The 22738-nt window shown below is 39.6% G+C and overlaps 1 protein-coding gene across 1 annotated transcript; it reads left to right on the forward strand.

The window, feature by feature from the left end:
* Positions 1-447: 447 nt before the first annotated feature.
* cers2a (ceramide synthase 2a) lies at positions 448-21196 on the forward strand. The gene is made up of 11 exons (XM_047383971.1): positions 448-919; positions 9557-9730; positions 9850-9967; positions 10526-10644; positions 11482-11539; positions 12751-12801; positions 12917-13009; positions 13604-13732; positions 14883-14989; positions 17602-17755; positions 20026-21196. Exons 2-11 carry the CDS (start codon positions 9558-9560, stop codon positions 20167-20169), a joined length of 1146 nt encoding a protein of 381 aa, XP_047239927.1. The 5' UTR covers positions 448-919; position 9557; the 3' UTR covers positions 20170-21196.
* The last annotated feature ends 1542 nt before the right edge of the window (positions 21197-22738 follow it).

Here is a 22738-nt window from a genome sequence, read left to right on the forward strand (position 1 = left end):
AAAGAAATTTTGCAACAATGTCAGAAAGTTTTTGCTCTTGTTCCTAACTTTTTTTAAATTTTTGTTAATTATTTAGTATTTTAAACGTTTTAACTCTGTATTTTAGTAAGTCATGTATTGTCCTCTATGAGTTTTTGCATATGTTTTAACAGGTCTCTCTTGTTAATGCGAACTTGTGTTTCAATGAGACTACCGGTATAAATGAAGGTTTAAAAATAATAAGAAGCAGATGAGAATTATCTTTATCTGATTTGTTTGGTGATCTTCAACATTTAAATGTGACAAATAAGCAGAAACAGACAAATGTAAAGGATCAAACAATAGATGTACTGTAAATCTTTGGTGCTTTTGTGGGGGAACTAAAGGTGTTCAGAAGCAACAGCGCCCCCTGGAGTCGCGATATGAGATGGACACTGAATTGGGTTTAACAAATCGGCAGAGACGACGTCGGCGGCACGGACTACCCCTCATATCCGGACGTCGCTTTAAATAGCCTGCCTACTAGTAACATACCTAACTATAAAAATCCACGATGTCACTTGAACTATCCGGCTGATCCCTAACAGTAAACCTTAGTTAGCAAACAGGAAAAAAAAGTGAACAACTAAACTTATTTTCCCTACGTTTATATATTTCTTAAATCGCGACACAGGAGTAGATTTTGCGGAAGAAAGTGCGACATATTTCCCCCCTAAATGAAAACGAGTCAAACTTAATCGCAAGCCAAACTGGCGTTGGAAGGAAACTAGACGGATTAAGCTGGAGCTGCTTTAATGGCGAAATATTCATGAAATCCTCCCAGCCACGACACAGACAGAGGACGAAGAGGAGCAGAAGAAGAAGCAGAAGCCGTGGTGCCGCCCGATGATCACATTTTCAGCCCACATTTACCTGTCTGTAAACGGTGAAGAGACGAGAGGTGAGTGGGGAAGCTGGGGGGGACCGTTACATGCTGTAGCATCGGCGGCAGTTAGTAAAAGTGTGTTTTACTCGGCAGTTTAAAGCTTTAACCCATAGTACACTCGTTTTAGAGAGCGAAATGCGAGAATCTCCCGGAGGGTTTATTGGAAGTTTTAAAGCAGTGAGCTTCGTTGACACCCTCCATTAGAAGCCTGCTGGAAAAGAACCAGTGGAAGACGTTGCACATCAAAGTTTAGCTAGCAGGCCTCGTTTTAGGGTGTTTGTTTGGGAACACGGAGAGAAAGACTGCAAGAACGCTGAAGACAGACGATCTATATTCATTAAAACCCGTGAAATCAACTCTGTAATGAAGTTGTAATCGGATGCTAACTTCAGCCCGACGCCCGCTGCACGTTGCTACTCAACTTCTGAAACACTAGAAGTGTTGCAACACCAAGTTCTTTGTTTTTGTGCATACATTGATCTGGAGGATATGCACAGAGCCCCCTTTGTATCGAGTTTGCAGCTTATTTTAACTGCTGGATAATTTTTTGAAAGCTCCATCCGAGAGTCAGGTAGTCTGTTCCGCTAAATATCCCCGGATGCGCCCCGCCTGCTGCCGCTCCCTGCCTCGGTCCACTTCAGCAGCAAAAGCGGGTCAGAATCTGCCAAAAGTTCCAGGTTAATCTCACTCTACACAGATACATTTGAGACCGCAAAATTAGTTATTAATTGTGACATTTTGTGCAAAAAACAAATATTAAATTTATGCGAAGGATCACTTTTTTGCATAACTTTGTGTTGATGCAAATAGCATAAAATCAGTCCAGGTTTTGTATTTTGGGTAGAACTTTGATTTGTCACATTTTTCCCCCTTCAATTTTAAAAAATGTATTTTAAACTAAAAAGAGATGTTTGTGAACCGTCAACATTTTTTCTGGCGTTGACTTGTTTTCATGATAAACTATGTTTTGGTATTATTATATTTTTATATCCTGGTGTTCAAATCCCTTCCTAATGTCAATTTACTGTAAAGCTACTTATTAGAATATATTTAACAGACTTTTAATGCCTTTGTACAAAAACTAAAAATTAGGATTAATGTTGTTGCCAATGTTCGACACTTATAGATTTGAAGTTGCATATATGATAAAAAGATAACTTTGTTTTTTGTAATCACTGAAACTGACATGTAAGAGGTTAAAAAACAAAAAATCCACAATTGTTTTACACATAATGAGGACTGAAGTTAATTGCATTTATTTTAGGGCTGCATTTCTTTATTTTTTTTGCGATTACAAACTCTCAACCACTCTTTTTGAGCTTTAGGACCAAAACCACTAAAAATGTACGCAAGTGTTTGCGTCGAGGATTGTGAAAATCTACCCAACGGGCCAAATATATAACTGACATACAGAAATTGCATGCATGATAGTTGAGGTGTAATATCCTGCCAAACATTGTATCTAAGCAGTTATTTGTGGGATTGCAAACATTGAGGTTGCAATTATGTTGAAACATAATGTCTTTGGCAAATATTTCTCTGTGTTCAAGGAATTCAGGTGGAGCAATTACTATAAAAAAGGCTTTGCACAAAAAGTTCAAATTGATAAGAATTGGCATTGTTGCCCATTTTTGAAAGTACTAGACTCTAATTATGCCCACCACGTTTCTAATTTGCATAATATATAGCATGCAAAAAAAGCTTTTAGTGTTTTTGTTCTTGAAAGGTCAGAGACTAATTGTTACATGTGGTATTTAAGACATTAGAATAAAAACAAATCATGAGTTTGTGTTATGTAAGGTGAGAACTAAAATAAAAAATGGCATTCATTAAAAAACATTTAAATGTCGAGACCTAATATTTTTGTAAAAAATAGTTAAGTAAAATGGTCAATAAATATTCAATAAAACTGGAAACTATCGTCCAGAAAAAGCCTGTTTGGTGGATCTCCTGAAAATGTGCAAGATTACACAGTTCGACTCTGACAATGATCATCGTGCTTTACAGAAGTGCTCATATGGTTTGACCTTTCTTCCCATGTTATCACAGGCTTCAATGTTTTTTTGTGATTTTACATGATAGACCTACACAAAGTAGTGCATGACGGTTAAGTGGAAGGAAAATGATCCATTGTTAACAGATACAAATCTGAAAAATGTGTTTTGCGTTTGCACTCAGCCCACTTTACCCTGATACTCCTAAATAAGGTCTAGTGCACCTGTCTGCTTTGAGAACTCGCCTTATTAGTTAAGATTCTCGTGTTTGTAGTTAAGGCTCTGCAAATCCAGCGGTTCTGAGAAGGCTTGAATGTTTTTTAGAGAATATTTATAAACCAACACAGTGTATTTTGTGTTAGTACTTTCTGCATCAATTACTGAACGTTGTCCCATTTCCTATTTACGTCTAAAATGGCCCAGTCTAACAACACTGTTGTTACTAAACAGTGAGTAAGGGCCATTATTCAGCAGTTTGCATGAGGTAAGCTGATCAACTGAAGGGCCAAAAGCAAGTCCTGTTTGGGATCTTTTCAGTGTTTTCGCTAATCACATTCAGCCTCTGCTTTTTTACACATTTTGTCCTGCACTTGTCCTGTTCCCATAAGTACATAGAGACACACTCAACACCTTTTTTAGACTCAACATAAGGGCAGGGCTGAAAAAAAGTTTCAAAAGGCCTTGGGAGTGAAGCAATCTTAAAATGTCAATATGTGCAGCGATCAGAGGTTATCTAGACTTTAAGTGTGTCTTAAAATGTCAGGATGCTGCTCATATTGTCTCCACTACTATCTTATCCATTATGTTTGTGTACACTATGTACAGCAGAGTTATTGGTGTTTTTCTAATATCGCTGCTACTTGGTGTCATATTTCTGATCATCTGAGAACAGTATTTACGTCATACATCTCAGATTCTGTCTCGGAGGAGGCTGGAATAACCAGGCATGCTCACACCCACGCCTTTTGTCAATTCTAACCTGCTTACTAAGCCTTGGGCTACCTAGATTCGCTCGCTTCATGTATTTCTCAGTTATGTGGGGCACCCATGCACCCTCCAACTCCAACAATGCAAAAATCTCTTTTAAGAACTTAAAAATTGTTGCTATCTCTGCGTTTAAACTTTTTTCATCACCCCCGGCTCCCTGTATGGTTGTTTGAAATGTTACCACATTTTGATTTGATGCAGAGGGCAAGTTGTAACTTCTTTCTTAGAGCTCTTGTTTTTTCTTAAAACAGGGAAATTTATTGGTAAAGATAAATGTATGAGAAGCATTTTACAGTTTTTACATTTTTTAGGTTGATCAGAGTTGCTGTGAACTCCTAACTAGTAAATTTAATAGAATATTTAATATTTCTCCTTAGCTTATTGCAACAAAGAGTGGGGGTTACCAAGTCTCCATGCAAACCAGTAGCCGCTGTGTACATGCCAACTGGTTGTTTTGGAGAAACAAAGTATTTTCTGTCCTGTTAACACACATTTAAAGGTATTTTTATATTCTGGACTTTATCTGGAAGCAGGTGCTCTGGTCTGATGGGGCAAACACTAAACTTTTAAGTAACAAACGAGAAACAAAGGAGTGGAAAAACACCTCATTTCCACTGCTAAGTATGGTGGAGAATCTGTGATGCTGTGGGCCTGTTTCCTCTTCCAGAGGCTCTGGACATACAGGTCCTTCTCAAAATATTAGCATATTGTGATAAAGTTCATTATTCTCCATAATGTCATGATGAAAATTTAACATTCATATATTTTAGATTCATTGCACACTAACTGAAATATTTCAGGTCTTTTATTGTCTTAATACGGATGATTTTGGCATACAGCTCATGAAAACCCAAAATTCCTATCTCACAAAATTAGCATATAATTAAAAGGGTCTCTAAACGAGCTATGAACCTAATCATCTGAATCAACGAGTTAACTCTAAACACCTGCAAAAGATTCCTGAGGCCTTTAAAACTCCCAGCCTGGTTCATCACTCAAAACCCCAATCATGGGTAAGACTGCCGACCTGACTGCTGTCCAGAAGGCCACTATTGACACCCTCAAGCAAGAGGGTAAGACACAGAAAGACATTTTTGAACGAATAGGCTGTTCCCAGAGTGCTGTATCAAGGCACCTCAGTGGGAAGTCTGTGGGAAGGAAAAAGTGTGGCAGAAAACGCTGCACAACGAGAAGAGGTGACCGGACCCTGAGGAAGATTGTGGAGAAGGGCCGATTCCAGACCTTGGGGGACCTGCGGAAGCAGTGGACTGAGTCTGGAGTAGAAACATCCAGAGCCACCGTGCACAGGCGTGTGCAGGAAATGGGCTACAGGTGCCACATTCCCCAGGTCAAGCCACTTTTGAACCAGAAACAGCGGCAGAAGCGCCTGACCTGGGCTACAGAGAAGCAGCACTGGACTGTTGCTCAGTGGTCCAAAGTACTTTTTTCGGATGAAAGCAAATTCTGCATGTCATTCGGAAATCAAGGTGCCAGAGTCTGAAGGAAGACTGGGGAGAAGGAAATGCCAAAATGCCAGAAGTCCAGTGTCAAGTACCCACAGTTAGTGATGGTCTGGGGTGCCGTGTCAGCTGCTGGTGTTGGTCCACTGTGTTTTATCAAGGGCAGGGTCAATGCAGCTAGCTATCAGGAGATTTTGGAGCACTTCATTCTTCCATCTGCTGAAAAGCTTTATGGAGATGAAGATTTCATTTTTCAGCACGACCTGGCACCTGCTCACAGTGCCAAAACCACTGGTAAATGATTTACTGACCATGGTATCACTGTGCTCAATTGGCCTGCCAACTCTCCTGACCTGAACCCCATAGAGAATCTGTGGGATATTGTGAAGAGAACGTTGAGAGACTCAAGACCCAACACTCTGGATGAGCTAAAGGCCGCTATCGAAGCATCCTGGGCCTCCATAAGACCTCAGCAGTGCCACAGGCTGATTGCCTCCATGCCACGCCGCATTGAAGCAGTCATTTCTGCAAAAGGATTCCTGACCAAGTATTGAGTGCATAAGTGTACATGATTATTTGAAGGTTGACGTTTTTTGTATTAAAAACACTTTTCTTTTATTGGTCGGATGAAATATACTAATTTTGTGAGATAGGAATTTTGGGTTTTCATGAGCTGTATGCCACAATCATCCGTATTAAGACAATAAAAGACCTGAAATATTTCAGTTAGTGTGCAATGAATCTAAAATATATGAATGTTAAATTTTCATCATAACATTATGGAAAATAATGAACTTTATCACAATATGCTAATATTTTGAGAAGGACCTGTACATGGCGCTATGAACTCTCAGAAAGACCAACACATATTAAATCAATTAAATAGGGGAAACCAGTGTCCTACTGGAAAAAAATGGCGTACGAAGTATTGACACCACGGGTACCAATAATTGTGATTTTATTAAAATAATCATTTCTGAACTGATTTTTTTTTTTTTCATGTTAAAGGTCCCAACCTTTAATTTCAGATAATGCTGCAGTGGATAAAAAAGGGAATTAACTTTAAGGCATTAATAAATGTTGCTGCTACATTGCCAATTACAGGCTGGTTGTAAACCGTATATATAGAGAAGATGATGGTGCATTTGTGCCCATCGTTATTAGGGATGCACGATCTGTCGGCGTTGACAGTGGCATCGGCCGATGTTGGTCAATTTTTAACATATATTGGTATCGCGCCAATAAGTAAAACCGGGCCTCTATTAACAACCAATGTTTATTTCCCTCTTGTTGCTGTTTATTTAAGTGTTTCGGTGGGGAGGGGGTTGGCCATGTGGTATTTATGTTATATATATTGAGTGATGCACCGCAGGATTGTGAGGTGTTTAACTGAAGCAGAGAAACAATGTCAGCGGTGTAGTCAGGTTTTTCTACCGTGTCAAAAGGGCAGGGAATTATATAGAATATCAGTAAATATTGGCCATAACAGCAATGTTAATATTGGATGTCGACATCGGCCCACATTTTCATTTAGGTGCAACCCTAATAATTATCGAGACTGATTCGGATGCTTTCAACTAATATAGGTTGTCTTTTTAAGTATTGTTTCTTTAGGACCTTAGAAACATTTTAAAAGCATTTATGAGTGTAATATTTCCAAAGTTATTAACATTTCCACCTATTAGTTAACAATGTTAACATTGTGTGACATTTTAGCTTGTGTTGCTCCCTCTAGAATAGTGTTGATTCATTGCTGGGTTTAAGTTAACAAAAAATATAAAAGCAAGTGCAGAAACATTTTTGTCTCTTTTTACTTGTTGGGTGAGATTTTATGAGTTCACTAAAAGCACCACTTTAGTTCTCAGCCTGTTATGCTGTTGTAGCTGTTTCTGTGGATAAGAAAAGAGGGGGATCATTTAACAAGCATACATTTTGTAGGTGGTGCAGAATTGTTTTTATGGCATATTTGAATCCTTTGCTTTCACTTTGCTGCTTGTTTCATAATTATGTGTGTTTTTCTGCAAGTCAAAGCAGCTGTTCGCTTTAGATCAGTCAAAGAAACCCATCTTGACGACGAATCGGCCTCAAGGAATGTTTGCAGTTCCCTCATTGGACAGAAATTGTCTCTGCAGGTTCATCCGAATCCGAGGAGTAACTGCAAACCTGAATCCATTGACCTAATTTAATACAGTCAGCAGAAAGGGCATTCATTGTTATTTTAAAACAGGTGACTCAGTCTGACCAGCAGGTTGCTCCACAAAATTGATGAGCTATTTGAGAAAAGTTTATTGCAGACATTTTATTATGCAGGAAGCAGGTTGACTAAAAGCATAGTTTAACTTTGAAAGACAAGAACATTGGGGCAAAGGTTGTTCCACGATCACCCCACACTAAAAACCTGCTGATGTGGTGTAGGAAGGGTTTTCTCTGATGACCGAGCAAGTCGCTGAGGTCACTGATGTTATCCCGGTTTGAGGAGTGACCCTTCAGCTGTTTGTGTGCGCTCATCAGAAAGCAGTTGACTCATAACCATAAAGAAAGTGAATCGTCTAGGACCGCTCACATTCAAATGACAGTTTTACATAATTCAAAAAGGAAAGCACATGAAACCAGGCCCGGTCCGGGGGTTCGTGGATTCCTGTCAATCTTCCAAACGGCTCTGGCCTGAAAGCATGTGATCAGTTTTAGTTCAGAGCTTTACCGCATAAGCAGCACAATTTGCCAACTCTGAGGATTTTCCTGTTGTTGTGGGGATGTGACTGATTCAGATGCCATAAATGGGTTAAGTCTCCTGTTTTGTTAGTTTGGTGCAAAGCACAGCACAGTTGGTCCACTTAGTGCAAAACTGTTAAATGAAGAAAAATGTTTTAGATGTAAAATGTTTGCATGCAATTGTACATTTATGCACATTTAGAGACTGAAAATCTGGCCCATTCTTCTTTGCAAAATAACTCAAGTTCAGCCAGATTGGATGGATCTGTGAACATTGATTTTTCAAGTCTTGTCACAGACTCTTAACTGCTTTAGTTGGATTTTGATTAATTCACTGGTTTGACACAAGAACAGGCTTTGATCCAGACCATGCTAGCTCTGTCTGTATGTTTAGGACCACTGTCCTGCTAAAGGTCAACCTCCTCCTCAGTCTCCAGTCCTGCCCTGTATTTAGCATTCATCTACCCATCAACTCTAACCAGCTTCAGTGTCCCTGCTGAAGAAAAGCATTCCCACACCATGATGCTGCCACCTCCATGTTTTGCTCTAGGGAGGGTGCGTTAGTTGTCTTCCACACAAATTGTTTTACACGTAGTCCGAAACCTTCAACTCTGGTCTCATAAGACCCGAGCGCCTTCTTCCACATATTCGCTATGTCTACATGACTTGGGGTAATTTATTAATGTACTTCTTCTGAATTTCTTACTTTGAATATTCAGGTTTCAAGTCTTTGCAGACTCTTGGTATGCACAGAAAGCTGCAAAAAAGGATCAAAAAGGCAGGAAGTTCTTTTTAAAGTTTGAAATATTTTAAATTGTTGTTGTAAAATCTTTTGAATCACCCTGTAACTTGTAAGGAACTTACGCAATACTGTACTCCATTTGTGTTGTATGAAAAACAGCTATGTTCCAGTTTTTAGAAATGAAATGGTAGAAATGAAATAGGAGAAATATCTTGGATGTCTTGCTCAACATCCTCTGCTGGTTGCATAATTTCCTTCTCAGAAAGTCAGACAACCATAATTTTAACACTCTGATAAATACTTTTACATTACATGAATGTTAAAGTATGGCAGGAGTGATTTTTTTTTTTTTTTTTCCAGTAAAACCAAAACCTTTTCCTTATTATGTTGCTGAGCATTTGTTGGGGAATCTCAGCATCTAAAATCCTTCAGGTGCAGAAACTCCTTCAATTTATCCAGGTTGAGTTCCTTTTGGTTTGATTTGCACTGCTTATTACATTAGACAAATCCATCTGTCATTATTCCCTATCAGTTTAAGAGGGAAGTGGTCAGATAGCAAGCAGCCTACCCATTAACAGTCGGTTCACTTCATCCCCCTATGGTTCCTGTCCTCCCTCTCAGGGTGTTCTCATGGTTGAGTTTGTTGCTGCAAACTTACCTGGAAGGAAATCAGCGAAGGGACCAATTTTTTTATTTTAAAATCTGCCTTACTTTTCTTTTCTCAAGATACACACAACTCTTTGTGTTTTGTCTTTAGAATGTTATCTCGGTTAAGTGAGCTGATATGGGCCGACTGGATCTGGTTCCCAGAAGGCCACGGCTGGGATGACCTAAAGGATCACGATGGCAAAGTTTTCCCTAAAACACGGGACCTCTGGGCGGTATTCCCCGTCGCGCTGTGCTTCCTCGTCATAAGACAGATATTTGAGCAGTGAGTCATTTTCCTCTGGAGTCGACATCTCCATGTCTTATTTGTTTTTGCGTCTGAGAACTATTTAATGAGACATTTAACCATCAAGTGTACTCCTCTGCTTTTTTAAATTTTTTTAGGACAATAGCACTTCCTTTGGCTTCTCTGATGGGAGTGAGAGACAAGCATCGCATCTGTGCTTCTCCAAATCCCATCCTGGAGTCCCATTTCTGCAGCAAATCAAAACATCCCACACAGGTACTCCCACTACAAACCTTAGCACTTCATACCCGTTGAAAACATGTTATGCCTTTAATTTATGTATACATTGAAAAGGTTGATTTTTACGATCCATCCATCCATCATCTGTACCCACTTATCCTTGCAGGGTTGAGGGGGCTAGTGTCTATCTCCAGCAGTCCTTGACCGCCATCATCATCCATGCAAACATCTGTTTGTCCATCTGTCCTTTCGTTTGTCCGTCTATCCATTGGTTTCTCCATCCGTTTGCTTATCCATTCCTCCATCCGATTGTCTGGCTGTCTGTCGTTTCGTTTTTCCAGTCCCTCTAATTGTTTGTCTATAATTACCCATCCAACCATTTGCCTGTCCGTCCCTCCATCCAGAATTAGAGACCGGAAAAGAATGGAATTGCGAAATGAAAAATGTGTAGAAGTCCTGGAAAAATGGACAAGAATAATGGGAGTGTTCCACTGGGAATCTAAAGTGGGGAGCTGAAAAGGGTCATTGCAATACAATCAAACCCAAATGCAGCACTGGATTTAGTTTTTGCCCCATTGTTTGGTTTCATTCTAGAGCTCCATAGAGGGTTTAAGCAAGCAGACTGGTTCTTCAGTGCGACAGGTACAGAGGTGGTTCAGACAGCGGAGAAATCAAGATCGACCCAGCAAGTTGAGAAAGTTTCAGGAAGCGAGGTAGGTTTACATCTGTATATCTGAACCCTCTCATTTCCTTTAACAATACCACATTTCCTTCGATTCTCATAGTTCACATAGTTTCAGTTAAGATAAAATTTTTCTGGAGGTCATGATGAGCCCTGCCAAATATAAGATTTCTTGTAAGTGTGATAGCACAAAACCATGCAAACCCTAAAGCAACACATCGTAGGGAAGTTCTTTCTAGCAGAAACCACAGAACCATGCAGCTTTCAACTCCTGCCGGCAGCCGCTGTGTTAAAACAATAACACGGATTCATTGAGGCTGTTCTTGTAAAGCTTCTCGACGCACATGAAAGTTTTTAATTGCAGCATGTTCAACTGTTTCAGGCGCCACAGATGATCATTTCATCACGAGTGGCTCCATTTTTAACTCCGACCCCTCCCACAAAACAGGAGGAAGCGTTTCTCAAAAGCTGTTGCAGAACAAGGAAAAAACTGACATCTGCAGAGCATCAAACAAATCCAAGCCAGGTCTTCCCCAGCAGCTGCTGAAGGGATGACCTCCTCTGATTGCACATTACGGGATACATTTGTCGTATTTATTTATTTACCTGCTTTACTGTGACAGAAGTAAATTATTATTGGATCCTTTAAGCACAGAGTACAGATTGCTTGATTTAGTGATTTCCAGCACCAACATGAGGACAGCTAAACTCTTTTTTATTTTCTTCTCATAAGTCTCATACTCACAGAAGCTTCCTACCCTTGTTTAAACATCGTTTATTCAAGTGTTTAATGTTTTTTTGTTGTTGTTTGAAGCATCAGTAGCATGGCTATTTCTATTTTCTGAGATAATTGTGCATTCTCTTACAGTTGGAGGTTTACATTTTACCTTCTTGCTTTCTTTGCTGGCCTGGCAGTCCTTATTGATGTAAGTAGTGCACCCAGAAGAGTTCATTATATGGGTGAAAAACATATGATCCTCTCATGCAGCTGAACTGAGCAATGATTTCAACTTTAGAGTTATCAGCCTTCCATTAATGAACAGGCGGAAGGTTATTAAAGTGAAATGAGAAAGGCACATTAATTAAAGAGTGAGGACTAACACGTTCAAGCTCTTGGTAGTTTGCAGCTTATCAAATAGAGGAGACAGTAGCCAAACTGATAAGAATGTGTGGAACATAATGATGATCTGAAGTCAACGTGTGTACCTACTGTTAAGCACGGTGGTGGTGTCATTATGCTATGGTTTGTTGGGGTTTTCTCTTTGCTGCCATTCGATCTTATAGATTAAATTGCACTGAATGATAAAGTGGACTTCCTCTGGCTTTTTGAGGATAACTTCAGATTAGACCTGGCCTTGTTACTTGTACCAAGATACGTAGAGCTTTTACTAAGTTGGAGTTTCTCTAATTTTCGATCTTGCAGTTCTTTTGCTTGATGTTAAGGAGATGTTCGCAAAAAAGCTGAACCGAGCAGAGTTTTCTCTGGCTGTATGGAGCACAGAGTAATGCACCGCCGCCCCTCCCCCACGTGTTGCTGCACCTGTCAGTCAGACAACTCGGAGAAAAGCCCCTAGATTTTTCCCTCACTTATAAAAAAAAGCCAAATTTAGCTGTTAGGAAATATCTGTGGTGGTGAATTCAGGTAGCACTTTACTACCAGCAGCGTAGTGCATTCATTCTGTATGTTTTTTCTGCATATCAAAATAATAAAGAGATGCTGTAGATAACATTATTATAACTGTGATAGGAAATGGATTGTATATTTTTTTTTAAGCAGCAGCATGAATTTTTCTGGCTTTTCAGTAACAAAAAAATATAGATTGACAAGAGAGATCTGAAGTTGAAAGTTTTAACAGGACAATGAAGTCCAGTCTGAACCAGGGTTAGGGTTCGTTCTGATCAAGATGTGAGGGACACTCGGTGAAACACATAGAAGTTGAATCTTTGCTGATTGAAAGAAATCAACCCATTTTTCTGCGATAAAATACTGTTGCTCAGTTCTTCTCTTTTCAAAGAGACTTGTTTAACCAGCCAGGTATGAGAACATGAGTACGTTTTTGTTCAGGTGTATTTGTTCCTAAATGTCTTTGTTGTTGTGGGTTGTGCATTCTTCCTCTAACTGTCTACCTCCTCTTAGAAACCATGGTTCCATGATGTAAAAATGGTGTGGGAAAACTTCCCCAAAATGGTAATTAATTCCTTATTAGAGTATTTTGACAGATTTATCCAGGAGTTGGGTATATATTCCAGTGTTTTTACTGAGCAGTGGTTAAATATTTCCTATGTTTTTCCTTGTTTTCCAGCCATTGTTGCCTTCCCAGTACTGGTACTACATGATCGAACTCGGCTTCTATGTCTCCCTAGTTTTCAGTGTAGCATCAGATGTCAAACGGAAGGTAAGTGAAGCCGCATCGTTTCTAAATAGTTTTTATATGCTACAAAATCCCCCTCAGAAACCCTCCATCAAGAGGGAGTCTTTACTAAGTGCCTAAACATGATCTCTTGTGTTTTGAGGTTTGGGTATTGATTTCCTAGTTATATCCGGACCTGTTGTATCAGCTGGAGCGTTCGGCTTTTTCAAGATTATCTCCAGCTCTGCTCGTGTACCAGTTTGGGTTAATGTGTACAGGAGGTTTAAATGTTCAGAAAGTGCTAAAGCTCCAAACCCTAAACCAGTGGGAGCTGATAATCTGTTAATCAAAAACAAGGTTTAGCAGAAATTAGGTTAAAGTGTAGCGAAACGCCACAATGTTAAAATGTCCCTTTTTAATCAGAGAATTAGTTTTGTCATTTCCAGTTGAATTTCCCGTCTTACTCTTATATTTTTCTACCTGTGTACTCTGTTTTATGCAGAGTAAATCATTAGTAAAAAGAGTATCTGGAACAGTGCATTATTGAGCAACATTTACAGCTCGATCAATAAGTGACCAAACTTGTGTGTATTTGGTTTTTTTTTTCTTTTTTTACATCATCTTTTTCTTCCCATCAAGGATTTCAAAGAACAAATAGTTCACCATGTAGCGACCATCCTCCTTATCGGCTTCTCCTGGCTGGTCAACTACATCCGGGCAGGGACTTTGATCATGTTGGTGCACGACGCCTCGGATTATCTTATGGAGGTATGACGCGTGCACTGGCCAGAATTTGGTTTTATTACTTTCTCACAGATTTCCTGCATTATGAAAAATCAAAGGGTCAATGATTACACAAATGAATTAAAAATGAATAAACAATAATAATTCAATCACAGTTTAATTCTAGGGACTGAGGTGGCCTTGGGAAAACGTGGATTTTCTGTGATTCTTATTATGTTTGGGGTGTTATTCTGCTAATAGCCTCGGTTCATTGGCAGATAAATTTTTATGTCCTAATTTAAAGTTCATAAAGCCATGGCACACGGACGAGGTTCCCAGGAAGTTAGGGCCAGGGCTTTGTTAGAACAGGCCCACAGCATCATATATCCTCCACCATACCTTATCGTGAGCATGATGTGCTATTCCACATATTCATCCTTTGTTTCACGCCAGACCCACCTCATCTGTGGGTGATTTACCAAACGGAACTAGAAACTGGATTTAACTGCATTTCATTATAACTAGGATCAAATCGTAATGTATTTATAATAATTATTTATCCCTCATTGGGTAAGGTACAGGCAGATGCAGACACTAAAAATTAACTTTACAGTTATGAATACATAGCAGATGTAAATGGTAAAAATATACAATTGTATTAAGATTATGTGAAACTGTACAAATTGTGCTTTTTTTAAATATTTGTGCCATATAAGCTTTTTACAAAAGTATTTAAACTCGTGCAAAGAACAGCGGTAATGCAAACGTTTTATTTAGTTTGTTGGGAGCGGTGTTGGTTACACAGCCTAACAGCTGCTGGTGGAAACAACCTACGATAAGGTTCCTTTGTGTATTTGGGATGCAGGAGGATCTCACTGAAGGACCTGTCCAGTGCTGTAACAGTGTTGTGCAATTTATGCATTTTGCATAAATATGGATTGTGCAGAAGTGTGAGAATGTTCACTACTAACTGATAAAAGAATAAGAAGATATTCTGCCTTTTTTTTCCCAAACATTTCTTCTATATTTAACTCATGCAGCAGTTTACATCGTTGCTTTTGTCTCCAGAATATTTGTTTGTTAGAGAACCTAACAGTGAATTTGAGGAGCCCTGCTGTACGTAGAGAGTATGTCTTCCCTCTAGAGGTAAAAATGAAAACATTAATGTCTCTCCTTTGTTCTGCTTTCTTTCTAGTCAGCCAAAATGTTTAACTACGCAGGCTGGAAAAGAACCTGCAACTGTGTCTTCACCGTGTTTGCTGCAGTTTTCATCATCACCCGCCTTATCATCTTCCCCTTTTGGTAAAACAGAAAAACGCAACATGATGCTCATTATATTTATTAACTGTAATGTTTAATAGGAACGTGTAAGCGATGGTTGCAGAGCTGACATGTTTTTTTTTTTTTTTACGTACTGCAGATTTTTGTTAACGACAAAGCTAAAATTTAGATCCATTCTATCTGAATTTAGATCATCCATCCATTAGATCCATCTTTGCATTTTTGTGTTTATACATTTGAAACTATCTTAATCAGCTTGGGGCGCGGGGTTAATTTGATTAAAAATAAATAACTTTGAATAGGATTTGAATAGGGCCGATGGTGGTAAGGGTTTATTCTGTAACTGGTGGGTTGCCAGTTCGAACCCCTGCTCTGTTTGTCTCAGTCGTTGTGTCCTTGGGCAAGACACTATGGCAGCCTAACTCCTGTCAGTCTGCCCAAGGGCAGCTGTGGCTACAATGTAGCTCACCACTGTCAGTGTGTGGATGAATGGGTGGATGACTGATTGTAGTGTAAAGCACTTTATCGGACTTGAGAAAGTGCTGTACAAGTTCAGGCCATTTACCATTTAGGATTTTGCCTTATGTTTAGGAGCTGCATATTTGTCCCAGGCTAATTCCAACCGATTGTTAGCTACAGTTAGTTACACCAAAACACCAAGTTGTTTATATCTATAGCATATTTAAAGCCCAATAAGTTGACTTGAGGAAGCAAAAAATGGATAAATCAGCAAAATAAGTACTATGGTGAAATAATAAAAAATGTAACCTGATAAATATAACTAAACAGATACTGAACATCTTTATAAAGATCTCATAGAGGTCTTTTGTTTTTTTTTTGTTTATGTTTTTTTTCTTTTTTGCTAAAAGTATTTCTGACAGGAGCAGCGGTGTAGGTTTCATCCTGACTGTGGAACACTGGACCAGCTCTACACCCTCTACAGGAGTTCGGAGTCCCAGGCCTTTTATCAGGGACCATCTGGTCTGGTCTGCATTGCCGGCATTAAGTCAAACCTGTTCCCGGTTCATGTTGAACTCCGGTGGGGCTGCCCTTTTTTAACGGTCCTGTTCATAACTTTCATGGACAGGATTTCTAGGTGCAGCCAAGGGCCAGAGGGGGTGTGGTTTAGAGACCAGTGGACTTCGGCTCTTTGCAGATGACGTGGTCCTCCTGGCCCCCTGTAGCCAAGGTCTACAACATGCACTGAGGCGGTACACAGCTGAGTGCAAAGCGGCGGATGAGGATCAGGTCCGGGGCCGTGGTTCTTGACCAGTAAAAGGTGGCTTGCTCTCTTCAGGTTGGAGGGGAGCTCCTGCCTCAAGTGGAGGAGTTCAAGTAGCTCGCTGTCTTTTTCACGAGTGAGTGGAAAATGGAGCGGAAGATTGACAGACGGATCGGCGCGGCTGCTGCAGTAATGGGTGCGCTGTGCCCGTCCGTTGTGGTGAAGAGAGAGCTGTCGCTTTTCAGCTCAGCTTTCAATTTACTAATTGGTCCACGTTCCTACCCTCACCTATAGGCATGAACGTAGGGTCATGACTGAACGAGACCTCGGATACAAGCGGCTGAAATGAGCTTCCTCCGTAGGGTGGTGAGGAGCTCTGAGTAGAGCTGCTGCTCCTCATCGACAGCAGTCAACTGAAGTTAATGTTTTTATCTGTCCCTATTTTAATTACAAACACATCAGCTGTTGTCAGGCAGTTCACAAACATTTGGGAGACTGATAGATTGGTGCTTTCAATTCAATTCAATTCAAAGATACTTTATTGATCCCTGAGGGGGATTCCAGTACAACCCATCCAAACATACATCATGACACAAGACAAGGGGGGGACGGGTCACCGAGGCTTTGCTGCCCACTCACAGGTGCTGCCCTTGTTAGATGAGAAAAGAGGCTACATTAGGTAAGTAGAGGGAAATAAATCATATTTCAAGCTTTATCCTTAGCAGGATACAGTTTGAGATTGCAAAAAACCTCAACACAAAGAAGCAACAAGTTGACAAAACAACATCATGCCGGGAACGGTGAAGGTGGTGTGAGGGGGTGCATATGTTTATCTTGAGCATGTGTGTGTGTGCAACTAAGTCCATGAAGCAATGTCACAGAGGCCATTGTCCTTGATGGTACGTGGGAAGGTTCTTCAACCGGCCGCAAAGTTCTGAGCAGGTCCACAGATGTTAATTTTAGGGTCTTTGATTGAGTGTTACTGCCTGAGTGGTAATGCAATATAACAATATGGCTTCAGCATTCAGGTCCCAAACCAAGATGGTATAAGTTCTCTCATTCTTTGGATGACACTTCCTTTTCTGTCACAATAGCAGCTGTTCAACAGAGACAGTCAGTGTGGGAGGAACCAGTGAGATTTCATTTCATATTGGTTATTGTTTCTTCACCCAGTCTGGTCACATTCTTCACACTAAAAAAGCAACAAATGTCTACTTAAAATATATGTATGATGATATATGACGATTCTCCCTTTCTTTGTTTTTAAGATATTTGTTAAACCTTTCAGACTTTTTCTTTTTCAAACAACAGAAGCCTTGTTTAAACTCCTGGTCCCTTCTCAATGGGCTCTAGAGGATAACTGATGCAGGCTCTGAGTAGATCCTTTGTTCTCCCTTTGTCCTCTCGCCAGGATCATATATGCGACAGGCGTGTACCCGTTGACCCTCTACTCCACCTTCTTCGGCTTCTACTTCTTCAACGGGCTGCTGGTGGTGCTGCTGGTTTTGCACATCTTCTGGACAGGGCTCATTCTGCGCATGGTCATTAAATTCCTACCCGGAAATGTAAGGAGACAAAAAGTTGCTTATCACAAAGTATGGTGCCATGCGAAAGCATCGATAACTGTTGAGCTTTTTTTCATTCTGCAGTAACAGAAATCAATTTGTTTAATTGGGATTTTCTTTTGTGCCCAATAAATGTAGTGGAAAATAGTGAAGTGGAATTAAAAGGTTGTATGGTTTCAAAAACATTTCTTTGCAAAAAACAAAATCGGAAAATGTGGCAACTTTTATTAAGATAGAGTCCACCTGTGTGTAATTTAGGGGTTATGTGGAGAAAATGTTGAAGTTCGCAAAAAAGTTCAGATTTGGCAGCACATGCATCTTTAGGCCATTTGTTGAGCATCAGCATCTGAACCTCTCATCTCCTCGTCCGCTGAAAAACACCTTGATTTGAGACCGTGAACTTTGTTTAACAAATGAATAAAATTCTTTTTCAAGATTTCTGATTGTTGCTTCACTACATAGAATAGAATATCCTTTATTGTCATTGCCACAACTACAATAAAATTGAATAAAACGATCTGCGTTGTGCATAGAGCAATAAATAATTGATTTCAAATAGAACAATAGAAGCAGTTTGCTAAAATGATTAAATAAAAACACGTGCACACATTCATACTGGTTCCCATTATTGCATCTCCTTTACATTCTGGCTGTATTGAGTATAGCTATTGTTGTTTGACAGAAACAGTTTTTGAACATCAAGGCCTCCAGTGTGTAATGAAGATCTATTACTGTTGAATGATCATCCAGTGATCATCAATATTTTCTCTCGAATATCAAACACCATCCTATTGACAAAACGAAATACTTTTGCAGCAAGAAAAACACCAGAGTACCTAATCTCTTTTACTGCCCCATTGCCTACTATTGGGCTTTGTGGGCTGCTGGCTGAGACTTTCTGAAGTTGCTGAGGAGAAAACTGTTTATTGGGCAATCTGATCTCATCCCTCTCACTGGTGTTTGAGGATGAGCTTTCCTCCGGGGAGTCAGAGTCATGTAGAAGTGGATTAAAACCCGTTTTCTGTAATTGTTTGTGAGAACAGTCCGCTGCTGTTTTCTCCGCAGTCCTAGCCCGGCTGTTTCATCCAGCTGCAGGGTTCCTCCTGTTGGCCATCTTCCCAGATCTGTAAGGAAGGGAGTTATCCCTTGGCTTTGCACTGAGAGTTCCACGGAAGACAGTTGGTTGGTCTACTCTTATTTACTGCAGCATTCTGGTTCTTGTTGGTACTAGTTTAGATGTCAGTCATCGGTGTGGTCATTTCATTTCCATATACAACACTCACCTCTACATTCACTTCAGGCTGATGCATTTTCATTTCCATCACTGCTATTTTCTGGAGATGTTTGTCGTAGTCATCTGTGGAGAAGGGAGACGTGCTGTACCAATTAACTTGTGCAGCTGCTCCTAACGTTGCCTATTCCTTCTCAAAATCGATTTTACAATAAATTTAAAAACAAAACTTGAAAAAATCCTGTGAAAAATCCTTAAGTGTCACTGACTTAAAGTAGCCTGGTCCAACTTTTCTGTTGAGAAATAGGAAATTTAGAGTAAAAGAATGCAAACAAACAGAAAGCAAGGAGCAAAAGCGGCTGAGCAAGCAGAGAGGGAGAAGGAAAGAGTTTGGCATAACTGCAGGCACAGGCCCTGCAGGGCACACAGCAAACATCTGGAAGATGGAAACACAATTTAACTGTTCAGCCTACATTATGCAAACCACTGTGAGTCAAAAAACTAACCCTGCATATCACTCTGAAAACACCATCCCCACTGTGAAACACAGTGGTGGCAGTCATGCTGTGGGAATGCTTTTCTGCAGCAGGGACAGGGAATTGATTGGAAAACGGATGGAGCAATAGATACGTAAATCCTGGAAGAAAACCTGTTGGAGGACAAAAAGATATGGGGCTAAGACTCACCTTCCAGCAGTTATGCACAGATGTGCGAAGTTGGACGTAACCTAAAAGACATGCAGCTGTAATTGCAGCAAAAAGGGAGTTCTGCAGAGCATTGTTTCTGTGGGGATGAATACAAATGCTTGGCACACTAAAATAATTAATTGTAAACTGTAATTTCCCTTCCACTTCACAGTTGTCGACTACCTTATGTTGGTCTATCACATAAATCCCAATAAATTCACCAAGGTCCGTAGTTGTAATGTGACAAAATGTGGAACTTTTAAGGAGGTATAAATACGTTCCAAAGGCAATGTAAACAAAGTCATCTCAGCCAACCAACATGTTTTCCGTGCTGCTTTTTTTTTGTGTGACAGGACATTGTCGAGGACGAGCGGAGTGATAAAGAGGAGACCGAGTCAGATGATGAAGACGATGGTGAGCAAAGACAGAAGCCAAAGAACGGCCACATGCAGAACGGTCACGCTGTCCTCAATAACAACCACAGGAAGACGGACTGATTGGACAGAAAGAGACGGGCTGGGTGTAAAGGGTGACAACGGGGCCCTCACACTCATTCATATTGTACATTTTAGAAATGCAGTTAGCTCAGAGTGGATCATTTGGCCTCTCTGTGGATTACACTAAATTAAGTAAGAAAAGTTAGCCATTGTGATCTGATTTGCCTCTGAGCAGCAGAACAACTTTACCTTTCACCCTTTACCAGACCGCCTGCTTGTAGCTTTGTTTCCCTAAAGGAAATATTTCCTGAAAGACTGCCATTGTTTCTGCCGTCCACACACTTCATTAACACTCTTCTATGTATTGATTCAAAACTTGACCTATTTCTGCTCTTAATAAGCGCACTGATTCCGGGGATGTCATGAGCACTACTGTAAATGTGGAGGTGATCTGTTTTTTCTCCTATGGACCATAAATCACCTCAAGTCCAAAGTTTTATTCAGTAAAAATGTTTTTTTTTTCTGCTGTAGTTTTGCTACTTTGGCTCTTTTCAGTTAAATGTTGCACCAATGAGGTGTAAAGCTAAACAATTGCTAAATAATAATATTTTAATAGTGTGAGTGAAGGTACTGAACCTGCCATGCGAACTGAAATATGTCTTTAAATACTTGCTTTTCTGAGAGGCAGAATGCACAGAGGTTGTTTTAAATGTTTGTTTTGTTTGAAATCTTTAAGTCTTATCATTTTCCTTATTGTTTACTTTTTTTTAGCCCCATCAATAGTTTAAATTTGGGAGCAATGTGTTTGAGTAATCTCAAGCATCCATTTATTGTTGGTTTTTTTTGTTTAGGTCTCGATCATCTTGAGATGCACTTTATGGTTCTTTAGAAGATCAGTATTGACTAAAAAGCTAGTAAATCATTTTAGTTACAATGTTTGATTCAAACAGATTTCAAACTTGTTTGTTTTGGAGGTCCGAAAAATAATTTCCGTTTGGTTTGATATGTATTCTCTAAAATGTTTATTTGTTTTGAAGGTTTTTTGGTTTTGTTTTGGAACAAAGAAAGCTGTTAGTGGATGTGTAAAAGGAAAAAAAAAAAAGTAAAGCCAAATTGTTGTGTACACTTTCTAAGACATGGTTTGCAAGTGCCTTTATCATTTCGTCTGTTAAACTGTAAGAAAAACAAAATCTTTTTCTTGAATGCCTTCCTGACCAGTCACATGAGGCTCTCTGTTAAGAACTTTGAGCTTCTGCTCGAGTGTTTTTATTCTTCCTGAGTTGTAAATGTATAACATGGATGATAAAGATTTGTGTGGATAACACCTGATTTTATTCCATTCATTTCTGAGGAGGGTTAACTGCCAAAGGGCTTTTACATGTTGAGATTTTTACACACTTTTAGTTAGATTAATGTTGTTTCTAAACCAAAATAGCTGGTTTTGTCCTTTGTTTCTATGTTTTTGACTTGTTTCATGTTAAACTGTTTTTTTTTATAGACAACAGGTTAATCATATAGCACTACTTATGCTGTTTTGAGTTTAACATGAAAAGAGGTCAACTTAAAATTGTTTCTGCTTCCCTGATTTTATTTATTTTTTAATAAGAGGTCCGCTCTAAAGTTTAAAGGATAGTATTCACTCTAAAAAGCTTTTAGAAGTCGGTAAAGTGCAAAAAAAGCAAATGAACTGCATCATGTGACCTGCCAAGCTGCCTAATGGCATTTTTGTTTGTGCTTCCAGTCTTATTGCTGCTTTGCTTTGTTCCATTTTATCGTTTAAAGTTTTGCAAGTCACATTTATTCATATAGCACTTTTCAGCAACAAGGCACTCAAAGCGCTGCATATGAGGAAAAACATTACAATGATACAGCAAATCAAACACAAAAACAACTCAAATGACATTAATAATCCTTGGGAGTTTACTGGTAAGAGCTGGTAATCCTATCTTTCTAATAGAGGTAATTAGCTCATTAAGTCCTCTGTGGTAAGGAATTCATCCTGTGCTAGAAGAAAAATGATATTAATCCTTGAGGTCGCTGGTATGAGGCAGCTGTGGTCCCATCATTCAAATAGTAACAGTCATGGGCGCTCACTGGAGTCTAAGTAGAGAAGCTGGGTCACTGGTAGGTCCAAACGTTTTAAATACTAACGTTTGGCTTTTACTGGTATGAAAATGTTGTAAAACAATCCCTCTAAGAAATCTAAAATTCTCTGGTCATTGGTGTAAAAACAGCTGTAGTCACATTTTCAAATACTAATAATATTTGGCTTTTGCTGGTAATCCTGAGAAATCTTGAGAATCTATGAAAAGTAATGAAATACAGTAAGATAGGAGGAAATCACACATTTAAGTAAAGTAAGATAGAAAACCTCAGCAGGGGTAAGCAACACACTCATAAGTAAAGCAACACGTATACAAAACATCATGCAGGGGATCCGGTGAAGGCGGTGTGACGGGGTGCGTATGTTTATCTTGAGCATGTGTGTGTGTGCAAGTAAGTCCATGAAGCACTGTCACAGAGCCCATTGTCCTTGATACGTTGGAATATTCATCAACCGACCACACAGTTTGAGCAGGTCCACAGGTGTCCTCAGGGAAGGGAGGGAGCAGAGCGTCATGTTTACATA

Source organism: Girardinichthys multiradiatus, chromosome 13, assembly GCF_021462225.1.
Source record: "Girardinichthys multiradiatus isolate DD_20200921_A chromosome 13, DD_fGirMul_XY1, whole genome shotgun sequence".
Lineage (NCBI taxonomy): Eukaryota > Metazoa > Chordata > Actinopteri > Cyprinodontiformes > Goodeidae > Girardinichthys > Girardinichthys multiradiatus.

Excerpts from the sequence above, each read along its gene's own strand:
- cers2a (XM_047383971.1), top strand. The coding sequence starts at position 9,558 with ATGTTATCTCGGTTAAGTGAGCTGATATGGGCCGACTGGATCTGGTTC. Across the intron at positions 10,645-11,481 it reads AGAAAGTTTCAGGAAGCGAG|TTGGAGGTTTACATTTTACC; the intron begins GTAGGTTTACAT and ends ATTCTCTTACAG. Across the intron at positions 13,010-13,603 it reads CATCAGATGTCAAACGGAAG|GATTTCAAAGAACAAATAGT; the intron begins GTAAGTGAAGCC and ends CTTCCCATCAAG.